The 16,994-nt window shown below is 39.7% G+C and overlaps 1 protein-coding gene across 7 annotated transcripts in view; it reads right to left on the bottom strand.

The window, feature by feature from the left end:
- The window catches only part of ACACA (acetyl-CoA carboxylase alpha), a 283,137-nt gene that overhangs the window by 61,527 nt on the left and 204,616 nt on the right, over positions 1-16,994 (bottom strand). For all 7 annotated transcript variants that reach the window (XM_070390509.1, XM_070390510.1, XM_070390512.1 and 4 more), the window contains 2 exons: positions 8,109-8,378; positions 2,376-2,473 (listed from right to left, as the gene is read on the bottom strand). In XM_070390509.1, the coding sequence (XP_070246610.1) occupies positions 2,376-2,473; positions 8,109-8,378 (368 nt within the window). The remainder of the gene's footprint in view (positions 1-2,375; positions 2,474-8,108; positions 8,379-16,994) is intronic.

Here is a 16,994-nt window from a genome sequence, read left to right as displayed (position 1 = left end):
GGAATCCTGTTCAAAGTAGCAAGAAAAAAGTGCAAAACATTTAGAGCTATCTAAAAAACGGCAAAATCCCACCATACCTACACTGTACACCAAGACATCCTGGGATGGGTGCCACAGTGAACCCTCAGTCAGGGGCCCTGACTGCTACTGCTGCTAAGTCGCTTCAGTCGTGTCTGACTCTGTGCGACCCCATAGACGGCAGCCCACCAGGCTCCCCCCGTCCCTGGGATTCTCCCAGGCAAGAACACTGGAGTGGGTTGCCATTTCCTTTTCCAATGCATGAAAGTGAAAAGTGAAAGTGAAGTCGCTCAGTTGTGTCTGACTCTTAGTGACCCCAAGGACTGCAGCCTACCAGGGTCCTCCATCCATGGGATTTTCCAGGCAAGAGTACTGGAGTGGGGTGCCACTGCCTTCTCCCAGGGGCACTGAAGGATGTTTCAAATTTTTGAGAGAAATACTATGTTGTATCTGATGGCTCCCATGTGAACTACTAGTTTCAGGTAGTTCGTGGTTTAACACTAGGTAGTGCTACATTCCTTCTGACAATCGTTGCAAAGCTGGGTTTTCAGTTTTGAAGGTGGTGCGGGGTGGAGGGCGCTCTACACAAAAACCAATGCAGAATATGAGGGTGGCGATGTCCAAGCTGACTCTAAGATCTGCAACGTCGTGCAGATCCAAATATCCCATACGTAAGTAACTGCAATTATTTAAGACTGACATAAAACAAATTTTCAGCTATGATATATACTATACAGTTGACCCTTGAACAACAGCCAGAGTTAGGGGCATCCACCCTCAGGAGGTGAAAATTCAAGTATCACTTATAGTTGGTGCTCAATTGTTAATACACGGTTCTTGCATGTCTATAAATAGATTCAACCAACCACAGATGGTACAGTACTGTTGCATTTACTGTTGAAAAGGTCCATGTAGAAGTGGACTCAAGAAATTCAAACCCATGTTGTTCACAGCAGAAATACTTATGAAGCTCTCTGGGTTTGCCTACTCAATAATCAGAAATATGAGGTATATCCTTTTGCCTAAAGCTGCTATGAAAAAATTACAGAGACAATATGGGTGCTGTGAACCAAGAAAGACTGGGACCTTCTGGCATAACCTATGTGAAGAAAACTATAAAACTTCAAATATACACTTAAATAATTAGAAACACACACCATATATCTAGTTGGGAAGAGTTAATATTATAAAGCACTCAGATCTTCCTAAATTAATTTATAAACCTAATGCAACTTGGATCAAAATCATTATGGGAGGTTTTGGGGAATTTTTTAAAAATGAGCCTATATGTAAAAAGACAAAAATAATTGATAAAATTTGGGGGGAAAATTAAGAATGTGAGGAACCCTGGCCCATTAGAGCAGTTAAAACTGTGTGGCATTAGTCCAAGAATAGATAGAACAAAAAACAGAATATAAAGCCTGGTAATTGAGTTAAGATTATTATAAAAGTGAAGAAAGTATGAATTATTCAACAAATGATACTGGAGCAACAGATTAACATTCTGGAAAATACTTTCAGATAGATTATAAAAATGTTCAACTTCACTGGTGATCAAAAAATACCAGTTAAAATAACAATTGCTGTTTTCATCCTATTTTATTGACAATAATCAATGTTGGCAAGGATGGAGAACAATTAAACAGCGTGAACAAGCACTACATATACTGCTCGTGGGAATGCAGCTCTTGAGAAGACAATTTGAAATTATTAAAAAAAATTTTTTTTAAATGGACATACTTTTTGACTACTAATTCTACTTTTAGAAATTAACACAAAGTAAATAACCAGAGATATTCCTCAAAGTTTACATAAAAGAATGATCAGTCCAGGGATATAGCAGTAAAAATTAGAATTGTCTGAATGCTCAAATATGATACATTCATTAAAAAGATTTATATGAAGTCATTAAATATCACATTCTCAAATAATATTGTAAGAATATAAAAAGTTACCCCCCAAATAATTTTTTGTGGAAAGAATAAATTACAAAAGACCTTTTCTATTATGACCCCAATTATGTAGGAAAAGAGATGTATATACAAAAGACAGAAAGAATATAATATATATTAATAACTGTGATCTCTTGGTAGGACTATAGCTGGTTTTTACTTTTTATTCATAATTATTTGTATGTTCCAACTTTTCAAATGCATATAATAAACAATTTTAAAGCCTCAATGAATAATTTTGCTTTTTAGCTAGTAAGTGGTAGAGCAGAGATACCTAAGGCTTTAGATTATGCAACAAGCAATCTTCATTGCTCAAGGTCATGATCAACAGGACAGTGAGAAAAAAATGATCAAATTCTCCTTTCTTGAATCCATGGCCAAATTATTCTGATGGATAATACCTACCTGGATTCTCCTTCATCTTCCACATGTTCACAATGGACAGAGTTGAGAGCACTGACTCTCTTGTAATCTTGAGGGGTCAGATATAAATATTTGTATCCCTGTGGGAAGCACAAATAGTTTTTAACCCATTATTTGCCATCACCACATGACCAGAAGACCCAGCAAAGTACATATGATGCAGTGGTTCTAAGCTAGCTTTAAATCGCCAAATCATGTCTTAGAGTTACTGTCTCATAGAATACTAGCATAGAGAGTGCTCCTTTGAAAGATGGAGGTGTCTGTTTCTGTATCATTGTACCCTTGAAATTAGGTATCTTGCAGCTGCAACCTCAGGTACTAATACATTCCACTCATTTCCTTTTCATCAAGGTTAAAGGGTCATTCTCTAATCTTAAGTGATACCTCCATTAAAAATATCAACACAAAATTAAAGATTTGCATGAATTACTATTCATCATTTTCTCACAATGGGACCATCGTACCATCAAAATATAGATGGGTCAAGGATAATTGAGAGCATCACAAAACTGGAGTATTCAATCTTAAAATCAGATGTCTATGCTAATGATCAGTAAACACTAAGCTTGAACCGTTTGCTTTTTTAAATAAACATTTTATTTTTTAAATAAAAAAGCAAAAAAATATTTGCTTTTTAAAATAAATAATCCCTAGGTACATTAAAAAAACATACTAACATTTCTTTTTTTTTTTTTTGTTTTTTTTTTTTTTCATACTAACATTTCATAATTGGCTTATTTTTATACATACATATGCACACTCACATACAGAGTTATTTAATACACATATTCACCTTAAGTGAAGGAGTCACTCAGACCAAAAAACAAAAAAAGCAAGCAGAGAAAAACACTTAAAATACTACGAGAAACTATGTCCGCGGTTTAACTGAACTTGTCCCACAGTGAGCACAACATGCCAGAGACATGAATTTGAATTTGCCGCCGATTCTGCCTGACTCTTGCTGAGAAGGCAGGGAATGTCAGCAGTATGTCAGCCAGCCACATTTATCGGGCGCCTACTACATGGAAGGCACTGGCCAAAGCATGGGGAAAACAGGAACGGACAAAACAGGCAAAAGTTTCTGGCGTTACACAACTTATCTTCTAGTAGGAGATACAGAAAATACACAAAGTAAGTAAGTTAAATATACGATGTTAATGGGAATAACGTTTGAGGGGAAAAAATAAAATAGAGGAAGGAGACAGGACAGCTGGGAGAGTCGACCTTCTAGAAGAACAGCCAGGAAAGGCTTTGCTGAAAATGTCACTTGAGCCAATACCTGAAGTGCTGTGGAAGTGAGACATGGGGGTATTTGGCGGAAAAGCACACCAGGCAGCAGGAACCACAAGCGTGAAGGTGCCGAATGTGCCCCGCAGGCTCAAGACAGAGCGGGGAGGCCGGAGGAGCCAGTGTGGGATACGGTGGGATCAGACGAGGACGGGGTCACTGGAGGCCCGCCTAGGAGGGATGTGCCGGCAACTGCAGGGTTTCCGGCCCTCATGTGAGTTAGCTGGGAAGCCTTTAAAGGGTTTTAATCACAGGAAAGTTTGGAGTCACGATCTGATTTACATTTAACTGGATCATTCCACTTTCCTTCCCTTCCGTTTTTATTTTTGGTCGTGCTGGGTCTTCGTTGCCATGCTGGCTTTTCTCAGGTTGCGGCAAGCAGGGGCTACTCTTCAGTTGCGGTGCATGCTCTTCTCATTGCATGGCTTCTCTTGTTGTGGAGCAGGGACTCTGGGGCATGCGGGCTGCCGTAGTTGCAGCTCCCGGGCTCTAGAGCACAGGCGCAATAGTCATGGTGCTTGAGCTGAGTTGCTCTGCTGCATGTGGGATCTTCCTGGACCAGGGACTGAACCTGTGTCTCCTGCATTGGCAGGCAGATTCTTTACCACGGATCCACCAGGGAAGCCCTCCACTTCCTGCTGAGAGTAGACTTTGGATAGGGGGAGGGGCAAGGCCAGAAGCAGGAAGGTCCATGAGGAAGCGACCGAAATAAATGCAGTAAGAGATGATGGGGACCTAGATCACGGGGCAGCAGCAGAAGCACTCAGAGGTGGTTGTGCTCTGGGTATATTTTGAAGGCTGGGATGCACACGCGATTCACTGACAGAGAGGATGTGGATGTGAGAAAGACAGGTCAAGCATAACTCTAAGATCTTTTACTTACACAGAAGAATAGAGGTATCATTTATTGAGCTAGAGAAGACTGTAGGAAGAACAAATGCAAGGAAGGTGACTAGAAGCTGCCGTGAGGCAGATGTGCAGGAAGAGAGGTTGAGTCCGCACAGATGAATCTGACGTTCGGGGGTATTATATCAATTTAGAAGTTAATCAGTTTATAGATGGAATTTAAATCTTGAGGACTGGGTGAGATGACCAAGGGTAGGTGAATAGAGACAAGAGGAGAAGTTCAGGGACTGAGTGTTTTAGGGACTGAGCCCTAAAACACTTTTTTTCTTTCTACCTCACCTTCTGTAAAAGCTATCTTGCCAAAGCGCCAGGTGAGGTGGCTCTGGGCCCTGATGGGGTTGAGGCTGGGAGATCCTGGACTTCGTTCTGCTACAGCCTTTGTGACCTTGAAATATATCTCCATTCACATTTTAAAAAATAATTTGAAAAATTTGAGATAAAATTCACATTAACATAAAACTGGCCATCATACAGTATACAATTCAGTAGTTTCTAGTATATTCAGATATAGTACAACCACCACCACTATCTAATTCTAGGATACTTCTATCATCCCAAAAGAAACCCTGTATTTAATAGTAAAAGTGAAAGTCACTCAGTCATGTCTGACTCTTTGTGACCCCATGGAACTCTCCAGGCCAGAATACTAGAATGGGTAGCTATTCCCATCTCCAGGGGATCTTCCCAATGCAGGGATCAAACCCAGGTCTGCTTGCATTGCAGGCAGATTCCTTACCCACTGAGCCACAAGGGAAGCCCAAGAATACTGCAGTGGGTAGCCTATCCCTTCTCCAGCGGATCTTCCCAACCCAGGAATTGAACCAGGGTCTCCAGCATTGCAGGCAGATTCTTTACCAGCTGAGCTGCCAGGGAAGCCCAAGTACTTAAGAGTGGTCATGAACAATTCTCATATACTTTTGAAATGAATTTTACTGAAGCATAATTTACAGGCAACAAAATCCATCAGTTTTAAGTGTTGAAGTTTGATGAATTCTGACAAATGTATACATTTGTGCATATTTGCCATTACAATCAAAACACAGAACATTTCCATCATCCCTTGACACTCTTAAAGACGTAAAAGGCAGCAAAGGAAACTGAGAAGGAGTGTTAGAAGGGTAAAAAGGAGATTATGGGGTCCTGGAAACTAAGAGAAGAAAGTATTGCAAGGATGAAGGTGTAACCAACTGCATGGAATGCTGCTGAAACGTCACATAAGTGAGATTCACAACAGAGTTTAATAATACGGAATCAATAGCAACCTTGACATAAGCAGCTCCAGTGGAACGGTGTGGGTGCAGGAGAAATAGATGGGTTCCAGAGGGGATGGGAGGGAGAAGCGTATCTGGAAACAGCAAGAAGAGAAACTCTTTTTAAGAAGTCTTGCTGTGGAGTTCCTCTGGTGACTCAGTAGTAAGGAATCCACCTGCCAATGTAGGACACACCAGTTTGATCCCTGATTCGGGAAGACTCCATGTGATAAGCGGGACATGTAAGCCTTGACATACTCCTTTTCCTATTTGGAACCAGTCTGTTGTTCCATGTCCAGTTCTAACTGTTGCTTCCTGACCTGCATATAGGTTTCTCAAGAGGCAGGTCAGGTGGTCTGGTATTCCCTTCTCTTTCAGAATTTTCCACAGTTTATTGTGATCCACACAGTCAAAGGCTTTGGCATAGTCAATAAAGCAGAAATAGATGTTTTTCTGGAACTCTCTTGCTTTTTCGATGATCCAGCGAATGTTGGCAATTTGATCTCTGGTTCCTCTGCCCTTCCTAAAACCAGCTTGAATATCTGGAAGTTCACGGTTCACGTATCGCTGAAGCCTGGCTTGGAGAATTTTGAGCATTACTTTACTAGCATGTGAGATAAGTGCAATTGTGCAGTAGTTTGAGCATTCTTTGGCATTGCCTTTCTTTGGGATTGGAATGAAAACTGACCTTTTCCAGTCCTGTGGCCACTGCTGAGTTTTCCAAATTTGCTGGCATATTGAGTGCAGCACTTTCACAGCATCATCTTTCAGGATTTGAAAGAGCTCAACTGGAATTCCATCACCTCCACTAGCTTTGTTCATAGTGATGCTTTCTAAGGCCCACTTGACTTCACATTCCAGGATGTCTGGCTCTAGGTGAGTGATTACACCATCGTGATTATCTGGGTCGTGAAGATCTTTCTTGTACAGTTCTTCTGTGTATTCTTGCCACCTCTTCTTAATATCTTCTGCTTCTGTTAGGTCCATAGCATTTCTGTCCTTTATCGAGCCCATCTTTGCATGAAACGTTCCCTTGGTATCTCTAATTTTCTTGAAGAGATCTCTAGTCTTTCCCATTCTGTTGTTTTCCTCTATTTCTTTGCACTGATCGCTGAGGAAGGCTTTCTTATCTCTCCTTGCTATTCTTTGGAACTCTGCATTCAGATGCTTATATCTTTCCTTTTCTCCTTTGCTTTTCGCTTCTTTTCTTTTTTTAATTTTATTTTTAAACTTTACATAATTGTATTAGTTTTGCCAAATATCAAAATGAATCCGCCACAGGTATACATGTGTTCCCCATCCTAAACCCTCCTCCCTCCTCTTCTTTTCTATTTGTAAGGCCTCCACAGACAGCCATTTTGCTTTTCTGCATTTCTTTTCCATGGGGATGGTCTTGATCCTTGTCTCCTGTACAATGTCACGAATTTCCATCCATAGTTCATCAGGCACTCTGTCTATCAGATCTAGTCCCTTAAATCTATTTCTCACTTCCACTGTATAATCATAAGGAATTTGATTTAGGTCATCCCTGAACGGTCTAGTGGTTTTCCCTGCTTTCTTCAGTTTAAGCCTGAATTTGGCAATAAGGAGTTCATGATAAACGGAAAGAAAAAACGGGGTAGGGTTGGTGACTGCAGGGGTCAGTATCTATGTGCTAAAGACACAGACGTGTCTTCTTCTAACATAGAGGGAAAACATGATGATGCAAGAAAGAAGGGGGAGGAGCTTTGATCTATATCCTTAAGCTGGCAAGAAGGGAAAGGACCAAACACAGTGGGATTAGACAGGGGGAGGGGCTCTTCATCAAAGTCTCTCTCCAGGCTCTGTGGCACAAGGGAAAGAGAAACCGTTCGCCATGTAAGAAGGAAGAAGAGTCTTCGGAGGTCAGGCAGGTTTCAAGTAGAGCAAGAAGGTTGGAGAACAATCAGAGAAGCTGAGGATCTGAGAGATTTTGCTGATAACTGACCACATGTCTTAGAAGACAAGGTGGAATAATTTAATAACGAAATTAGTAATAATAATTTTCTGGCTTAACATGTCTCACATTAAATGCACACCTACTATTTCCATCTAGTGCAACCCAAGGAATGGTGTTCTGTTTCCAAGCTGGAGGAAAGACCAGGTGAACATACTGAGAGAGAATTTACAGTGCAGTTGCTAACTTTTGAACTTAAACCTCTACTTCTCTCCCACCTTTGTACACACACACACGCACACACACACACACATATCCGTAAAGTAATCGGAAGTATTATCTTCTCTTAATCTGTACCTTGTAAGGATCCTCAGGATCTACCCAGGCCACGTGAAACATATGACGAATTTCCTCTGCCAGTCCAATTCTTGCTCCACTGTTGGCTGCTACATAGATGCGTGGGATGCCCTCTGCCCTGGCAAGCTCAGAAGCTCTGAGAAACAGCAAATCCTCTTGGGGTCCAAAGGACCCAATTCGGTAAGTGATGTCATTGCCAATAACAATGATATCTCGGCCGTCTGGATATTCTGGACTTTTAAGGGTCATTTTCCAAGCTACCATGCCAATCTGCAAAGGCATAAACAGACAGACAAATCAATACAAGCTTCTTACATGCAGAATTTTGTTCCAGGCTCCTTGAAGATATCAGACTGAATGCAGACACAACCTTTGTGTAAAGATATGCAATGCTAAAGAGCCAAGCTCCCTGTGGGAAACTAGAGCAAATATTCTAGCATACTTTTCTAAGATTATGTTGAGAACAGCTGGTTTACTATGTATGTATCTCACAGCTGTCTCAATTTCTTCTTTGGGTTTGCTCAAAGAAGATGGAAACACCAAAGTCTAAATGCACTCAGCATATGTATGGAAGAATATACTGTGGCCCTGGGAATTAAATCCAGGATTCCCTAACTTATTACCTTATTTTGTGAGATTCTTTCCAAGAAACCTTTAACATGTAGGAAAGCAGAAAGAGGACTACCTCTCATGACTGTACAACTTTTATAGTCCTTTGATAGGGCTACCCCCGCGGCTCAGTGGTAAAGAATCCGCCTGCAATACAGGAGATGTGGGTTTGATCCCTAGGTCGGGAAGATCCCCTGGAGAAGGAAATGGCAATCCGCTCCAGTATTCTTGCCTGAGAAATCCCATGGACAGAGTAGCCTGGAGGGCTATAGTCCCTGGGGTCCCAAAACAAGTCAGACATGACTTAGCAACTAAACAAAAAGTATTTGATAGGAATAATGGCAACATTCTTTACTGGCTTGCTTCAGGTATCTTCTATTTCTGCAGGAACTGCTATATCTCAACATTGCCTCCTCTGAGCACCTCCTGTCGCTTTCTCCCAACACCAGAACACCAAAGGATGCAAGTATGCAAGTAACCGACCTCTTGCTGCACTAATATATGTAAATCTCTGCTCAGTGTTCAGTAGCATCTGTCCAGCCACACAAATAAATGATACTGACCTAACAGGCGGGGGTGACATGTCTCCTTCCAAACCCTCACAGCCCTCTCCTCTTTTAATCCCCTTCCAAATGAGAACTAGTCAATCCTTCTACTTGTTTATTCGCTAGTTCCATTTCTTTTCTAGTCACTCATACCTCAGTTACGGCTGCAGTTTTTCACATCTGCCTGTCTGCTTTCCTATACCTAGATAAGTAATGTTTTTCATTCTTTTTTCTGCCCCCCTCCAGAATCTTTCTGTCTACCCTGCTTCCCACCCCCACCACTTGCCCCCAAACACAAAGCCTACCAGTGAACAATCCTGGTCCTGCCTAATGGAGCCCAGCCACATTCGCAGCCTTGGGCCCTCATCCCCGGGCTGCTGCGTGTCACCTCATTGGGGAGCCGGCCATCAAGAAGGGCCATTAACAGATGTAAATAGCGGCATCCCTGGAAAGCCACATGCATCACCCAGACTCGAGCGGGCCAGTGATCATAAGCTCTTGAGTACACATTCTTCAATCCAATTGCACATCCGCTGTAATCAGGCTGGTTGAAGCTTTCCACACAGCTATTTGTGATTCTCAGCATTAAGAAATATATATACGAAACACCCACAGATAAATATAAGCTATTTAATATATACCATTGGCCAAATACAAATCAAAATGGATAAAAATCCAATCACCTTCGGAAGTAAGGCAGTATTACACTATCTGCTCATTAAAGACAGAGAAGAGGAGGAAGAAACAAGATCATCCAAAAAAATAGCACAGAGAAACTCCAAATATCAGGTTAACTTTGGTCTTTTTTTTTATTTTTAAGAAATTGATCAATATAATGCCTGTGTGGGGAAAAATATTTTAACTGCCTTCTCATGTGGCCCTCTAAACCCAACACTTCTTTTGCTTTTCAGGAAGGAAAAGCTATTCCCTGTGAACACATTTGTAACTGGGAAGGTTGGGTTTCACACCAAATTTTATGGTATTTTAACCTTTGCTACCTAGGCCAGAGCCACTTAGATACGAGCCCGGAAGAATCTGCTTGAACATTTGCATTCTAATGCAAACACTGTGTCCAAGTGGCACTGGGCAAGCAAATAACACTCTTATCTTTTGCTATTACCTGGGGACTCTGTGTCACTTAGGCAGTCAGTTCAGCGATTGGCCAGGTCATTATGCTTACAATATTGACTTCTAATTAGGTGTCAATACAGCAGCACCAAGAACATGCTACTCTTTATCAATGTCTTTTCAAAGTGTGTTCCTCATCGACTGTCCCCCTCCCCACTTAAAAAGTACCAGTACAGGATAGAGAGTGTTGTCTGAGTCTCGGTACAGTGAGATTCCTTTTCGATTGAGTTTTGAATAAGCACAATGGATAAGTATGTAAGGAAGCATCTGTTGCTCAATTTTTAAATTTTAAGTTATATTTAAATTTAAATATATTTTTATATATTTAAAATATTTATATATATTTATATAAATATATGTTTATATAAAAATATTTTATATATTTAAATTTAAATTATATTAGATTTTACTGCTAACCAAATGATGGGATACATAATGCTGAATGTAGGGCTGGGGAATCAAACAAGCTCAGATCCACATCTAAGCCCTGCCATTTATTAACTGTGTGACCCTGGGAAATTCACTTAACTTCACTGAGCTTCAAAGTCCCCATGTACAAAATTAATATTACCTATGGGTTTGATGAACAACTATTAGAAGCAGTAATCTATAATATTAACTTTACCATAGGAAGTTTTCCTTTGTCTTTCCTCTCAACCTATGCAAATTTTACCCATTCCATAAAGTTCACTCAAATTCCATTTCCTCAGAAAGCTTTCCCTAGTCTGAAGTGATCCTTCTCTTCCCAGATCTCCTACTAAGAACTTCATGTAGAGAATTCATTTGATAATTATTCACAAATGGATTAGGACTGCTTTTAGTTTGTCAGCTTGAACTGTCATATCACCTGCTTCATCACATAACAGGACTCCTACACATTCCTACACATAATATGGAAGTAATAAATATATGCTGGTTCCATAGTCATTTCATTTTTAAAACGATAGCTGGAAAATACTCAACACCAAGAGCCTAGAACATCATCCACAATTTATCTCTAGGAATCATATAATAACAGTATTAAAATATGATTAAAGTATTTTATTTTTTAAAAATAATAAGAATAATAGCTACCATCATTTGAACACTTATGTTGTATGATATTATAAAAAGTGAAAGTCGCTCAGTTGTGTCTGACTCTTTGCGACCCCATGGACTGTAGCCTACCACGTTCCTCTGTCCATCGGATTTTCCAGGCAAGAGTACTGGAGTGGGGTGCCATTTCCTTCTCCAGAGGATCTTCCCGACTGAGGAATCAAACCCGAGTCTCCCACATTGTAGGCAGACACTTTACCGTCTCAGCCACCAGGGAAGTCGTATGATACTATAAATGTTAACAAATAGTAATAATAGTTAAGAGATTAAACCGTAAAGTCTGTCTTGGTTCAGTTGTATAGCCTTGGACAAGTTGTAGAACTTTGGACAAGCCACATAACCTTGTGTAGCCTTAATTTTTCTAATTATAAAGTGGGGATAATAGTATCCTTCTGGAGGGATTGTTGAGAGGAACATCACATTAAATTAGTACCCAGCCTGGCATATAAAAGTCCTCAAATAGTAGCTATTATCATTATTACCTTAAAAAACCATTATGATTGCCATAAGAAAACCAAGGCACAGAGGAATGAAGTAACTTGTCCTTATACCTAGAATGAATTACTTACTCTTCAAGGTATGAGTCACAATTACCGCTACTAGAGAAATTAAGGAACCATGTTCCAGTCTAGTGCCACTGCACTTAGCTGAAACAATACAGAAAGATAAACATCAACTGTGACACAGACATAAACATCATTGACAGCTAAATGCAATGTATGGATTGGACCCTGGAACAGAAAAAGGACATTAGTAAAAAAAAAAAAACCAAAAACGGGTGAAACCCAAAACAAAGTCGATATCTTATTTAATTGTATTGCACCAATGTTAATTTCTTAGTTTTTAAAATTATACCATGGTTATATAAGAGGTTAATGTTAGGGGGAGCTGGGTGAAGATTAAAAATGGGAACTCTATGATTTTTATAACATTTCTGTAAATCTAATATTAAGATAAAAAGCAGAAAACATAAATGTCAAGATAAAAACTTTTCTCGAGGGAATATATTGACTAGTGGCGTCATTGCTAGTGTTCTGAACAGCCTTATAAAACTATGAACAGTATCTTAAAACACCCATGATGTAATGATAAATTTTAAGAAGACAGCAAGGAGATCAAACTGGTCAATCCTAAAGGAAATCAACCCTGAATATTCACTGGAAGGACTGATGCTAAAGCTGAAGCTCCAATACTTTGGCCACCTGATGCTAAGAGTCGACTTACTGGAAAAGACCTTGATGCTGGGAAAGACTGAGGGTAGGAGGAGAAGGGGACGGCAGAGGATGAGATGGTTGGATGGCATCATCAACTCAATGGACTTGAGTTTGGGCAAACCCTGGGAGACAATAAAGGACAGGGAAGCCTGGCGTGCTGCAGTCCATGGGATCTCAAAGACTCAGACACGACTGAATGAACAACAAAGGATAACAAAATTGCATGCGTACCCTAATAACAGAGGAAGAACGAGGCAGTGGTTAAGAACATAGATTCAGAAACCAGCTGCAATGAATCTGAATCTAATGGAATCTGACTCTGACAGAATAAAGATTCAGTCTGTTTTCTAGCCACATAAACTTAGGTAAGATATTAATCTCTATATGCCTGAATTTCCTCATCAGTAAAATGGGGTAATAACAACCTTGTCTGCTGTGAAGACAAATACATGTTACATCTCAGAATCTTCTACCTGGCATATAGTAAGCACACAGTGTTGCAACACACAGACACATACATATACACACACTCTCTGTCTCTGAAAGCAAAGCATGCTGGGGAGTGGAGTGAACACAAGTAAAGAAAACAGCAAAATGGGATGGTAATGTAGGACGATGGGACTTTGCATTTGTTTCCATTTTCCAAATTTCTTTAATATGCTTATGCCTTGATAATTTAAAAACTTTATAATGAAAGAGGGAGATGGGACTTCCCTGGTAGTCCAGTGGCTGAGACTCTGCACTCCCAATACAGGGGACATGGGTTCAGTCCCTGGTTGGGGAATTAAGATCCCGTATGTTGTAGGGCACAAAAAAAAAGAAAAAAAACACTACAAAATGTTTCTTTACTGGGTAATAGGTACATGGGAGCTGATATTATTAACTCTGTTTTAGTGTGCATTTGAACATTTTCATAGTGAAAAAACAAAATTTAAGGAGAAAAAAAAATTCTCACCAACCTAACAGATTTCTCAAGTTTGAGAGGAACTGATACTAGGTTTTACTCACACTACAACAGATCACATTTATATAAAATTAGAAAGAAGGGAATAAACATACGAAAACATAAAATCAAGACTCACTTTAAAGGGAGCAGAACATCAAGAACTCTGTTGGGGCTCTCATCAAATTTTTTTTTTTTTTTTAAGAAATGCTCTGCACTGATGTGGTATAATGTAAACATATGCATATATAGGTTTATACAATATTAATATCTCTACCTGAGAAGTAACTGCTTCAGTGTTTTTCTGGTCTGATGGTTAAATACATATTTATACTTTTAAAGTCAATATTTGTACAATAGACAAGAACAGTGCCTATCAGCTAAATACATATTTAGGACTGTACCACATGTATTACAAACATGTACTAAAATCGAAAGCTCATATTTATACAGAGCCTTTCATCTTGAAGGGGGCTAAAGAGCTTTATAAACATATGTACATAAAAGGACGTTTGCCACTGATAGGCAGGCAAGGTATCACTTCACCTGCTCCCCTGCTCCTTCCAGCAGTCCTGGGTAGGAACGCATGGTGTCATCAGATGCAGGTCTGTGTCAGCTGCGGAGACACATAACACAATCACCCACACTGCCGTGCACAGTCCCTGAAAAGGGGCTGCAACCTGAGCTCAGCAACTGCTCTCCTCCAGAGCAGAAGCATCACGGCCATTTCCAGCTTTGTTTTTTATTTATTCCAGCTTTATTCTCTACCAAACTCAACTAATCACTTGACAGAATTGAATTTGATACTGGAAATGGTTTCTGAATGCAAAATACTTTCTGTCTGATGATGAAAACTAGGTTGAAAAGCGCTTCCCTCTGCTCTTGTTCGATTTAGAGGGAGAGAGGGGGGGAAAAAAAGGGGTCACAACATTCAGGAGAAATGATTCAAAATATCCTATCTAAGAATAGCTTTGTCTCAGAGGATTGGGTCATTACTTCAGAAGACAGTCATATTTGCCTCCCGTTTAATTAGGACACTGTTAAGTTTTTCAGTCAAATTACTTTATATGGACAGGGTCTATCTATATTATATACACAATGGAGGTTTTATATTGAAAATTCTGTAACTGCCATATAAAAGCATACACAAGTGTGATAATGTGATCAGGAATATGACATTCACTGATTTCACCTAAAGCCAAGCTGCCTTGTTTATTAACTTAAAAATAACAACTGAAGGAAATTCCATCCCTGAATCCCCTTGTTTTTAGCTCCTCTCTCCCTCCAACGCTTCTATGCAATGAAACCTAGTGAAATGGACACTCCAGGACGGAGAGCTAAGGAAACAACAAAAGGAGAACACGTAGCCTGAAAGGGGCTTGGGTGGGTTTGTGGTTTTAGGAGCCTCAGACTCAGGCTTTTGGGCCCTGGCAGTGCCACAGACTTCTCTGACCACTGTGTCACCCAGGCACAGACTCACCCAATGGTTCTAGGCACTTACAGCCAGTTAGAGTTTCATTAATATAGCCATAATTCATTATTTTAAAAAATATCTAATTTCAGATTATTTTTGATAACAGAGCATTCCAATTAGTAGGCTTCTTAGGTGCAGGATTATCCACCTAAACTAATTACCTTAAAGTGAGAAAGGGAAGAGGATCAAAAGAGTTACTGCGAATAAGGTGAGGATAAGCAGAAATAAATATCTGTTTTCTTTATACAAGTTCTAAGGAAGAAAATATTTCTTTGGCCACAGTCGGATCCTGGAATAAACACGCACCGACGAGGGAGGAGGGGGCTGGGGAGGAGAAGGCAGGCAGAAGAGAACAGTCTTATTTAACTGTTTTTATGTGGGTAAAATGATTTGTGCCACAGTATTTCCATAAGAAGTGGGGCCATTATTTTCCTGTAGAAACACATTTGGTTTGAAAAGTATCACTGGACAGGACGTGAAAATCAAACCGAATGAATTATTCACAACCTCCGATCAGAGGTGATCATTATTTCTGATGCTCCAAACAGTGATTAGGATTCTGCCCTGAGATGTCATTTTCTCGCTGAGTAACACCAGTGATACAGAAAGGCATTATCTATCTATCCATATATGTATTTTTTTCTCCTGGGAGGACCTTGGTTTAATGTTACTATAACAGATAATAAAAACATGATAACATTAACATTTATTCTGATGGTGCCCATAAATGCCATTAGTCTGACACAAAGTGTCAACACTAATCATGACCCAAAATTAACACCCAAATTGACATCCACATTAATTGTACTATCAGTGTGAACAGCATGTGCAAGTGTACATATGCACACATGCCCACCTGCGCTTTCCAAAGCTGCTGTTGTCACAAAGTAAAACAACAACGTTAAGCTCAATAAAGAAATCTGAAGGGAAAACTACGGGGCGGAACGGGACAGGAATTTGTTTTCAGGGATGTAGGAAGCATCCATCAGGTCTAGCTATGCCGTGGGAAGCAGAAAGGGAATGTCTTTGCCTTGCCTGCCCTTCTTATATCTCCACACTTTTGAGTTCAGCTATGATAATATCTTTCTATATGGATTTAGATACAGGTTAGAGTGTGGCTGAGACGCTGAAGCTTTATTTTCCATGCTGACAATCTAAAAGTTGAGTGTTTCTGGCAAAGCCTCCAGTGACTTTTGTGCTTCTATCGCTAATGCCAGGAAGATGACCATCCAACAAGGTCCTTGGGCAGATATACAAAGAATCCTAGAATATGAGAGCCAAAACAGATGTAGGCAGCCTCTGCATCATGAAGGTCAAAAAACGAAGATCCAGAGAGAAGCAAGCTGAAGTGGAGTTCCTTTTCAGACAGATAACAAAATGCTACCTTTCCTCCTTCCTTTTGTATGTTGGGTAGAGTATTAAATCTTCACTTTTAATTGATACTAACAAAAAACAATTGCAGTTTAAACTCAGAACCTCATGGGGAAAAAATACCTTATGAAATATTAGAAAATACTGTATAGGTCTTAAAAGGCACATTTTTAAACCATAAGGAATTATAATATTTGACTTAATCTGTGCCATTCAGAAAAACCATGGTGAAAATAATGTCAATGCCTTTCCATATTGTATTATCTGCTGGATATCATGTCCCATTGCCTAGTGTCGTATGATCACATAAAAGAGCTGAAAACAATTTCCTTAACAGCTGAAAAACTCTCTTTTTTCATGCTTGGATAATTCAAAAATGGCTGAACAAACTTACCTCAACCCTTCTCAAAAGCGATGAAAGGATAAGAAAAATATCATTTTGAGAGCAAAAAAACTTTCTTCTCAGAGGCTAATTCTTCAAAAATGTTATCAAGATTAGAAGTAATC

This window comes from Bos mutus, chromosome 19, assembly GCF_027580195.1.
Source record: "Bos mutus isolate GX-2022 chromosome 19, NWIPB_WYAK_1.1, whole genome shotgun sequence".
In the NCBI taxonomy this organism is placed as follows: Eukaryota; Metazoa; Chordata; class Mammalia; order Artiodactyla; family Bovidae; genus Bos; species Bos mutus.
Note: the sequence above shows the minus strand (reverse complement) of the source record. Positions and strands in the feature narration are given on the sequence as shown.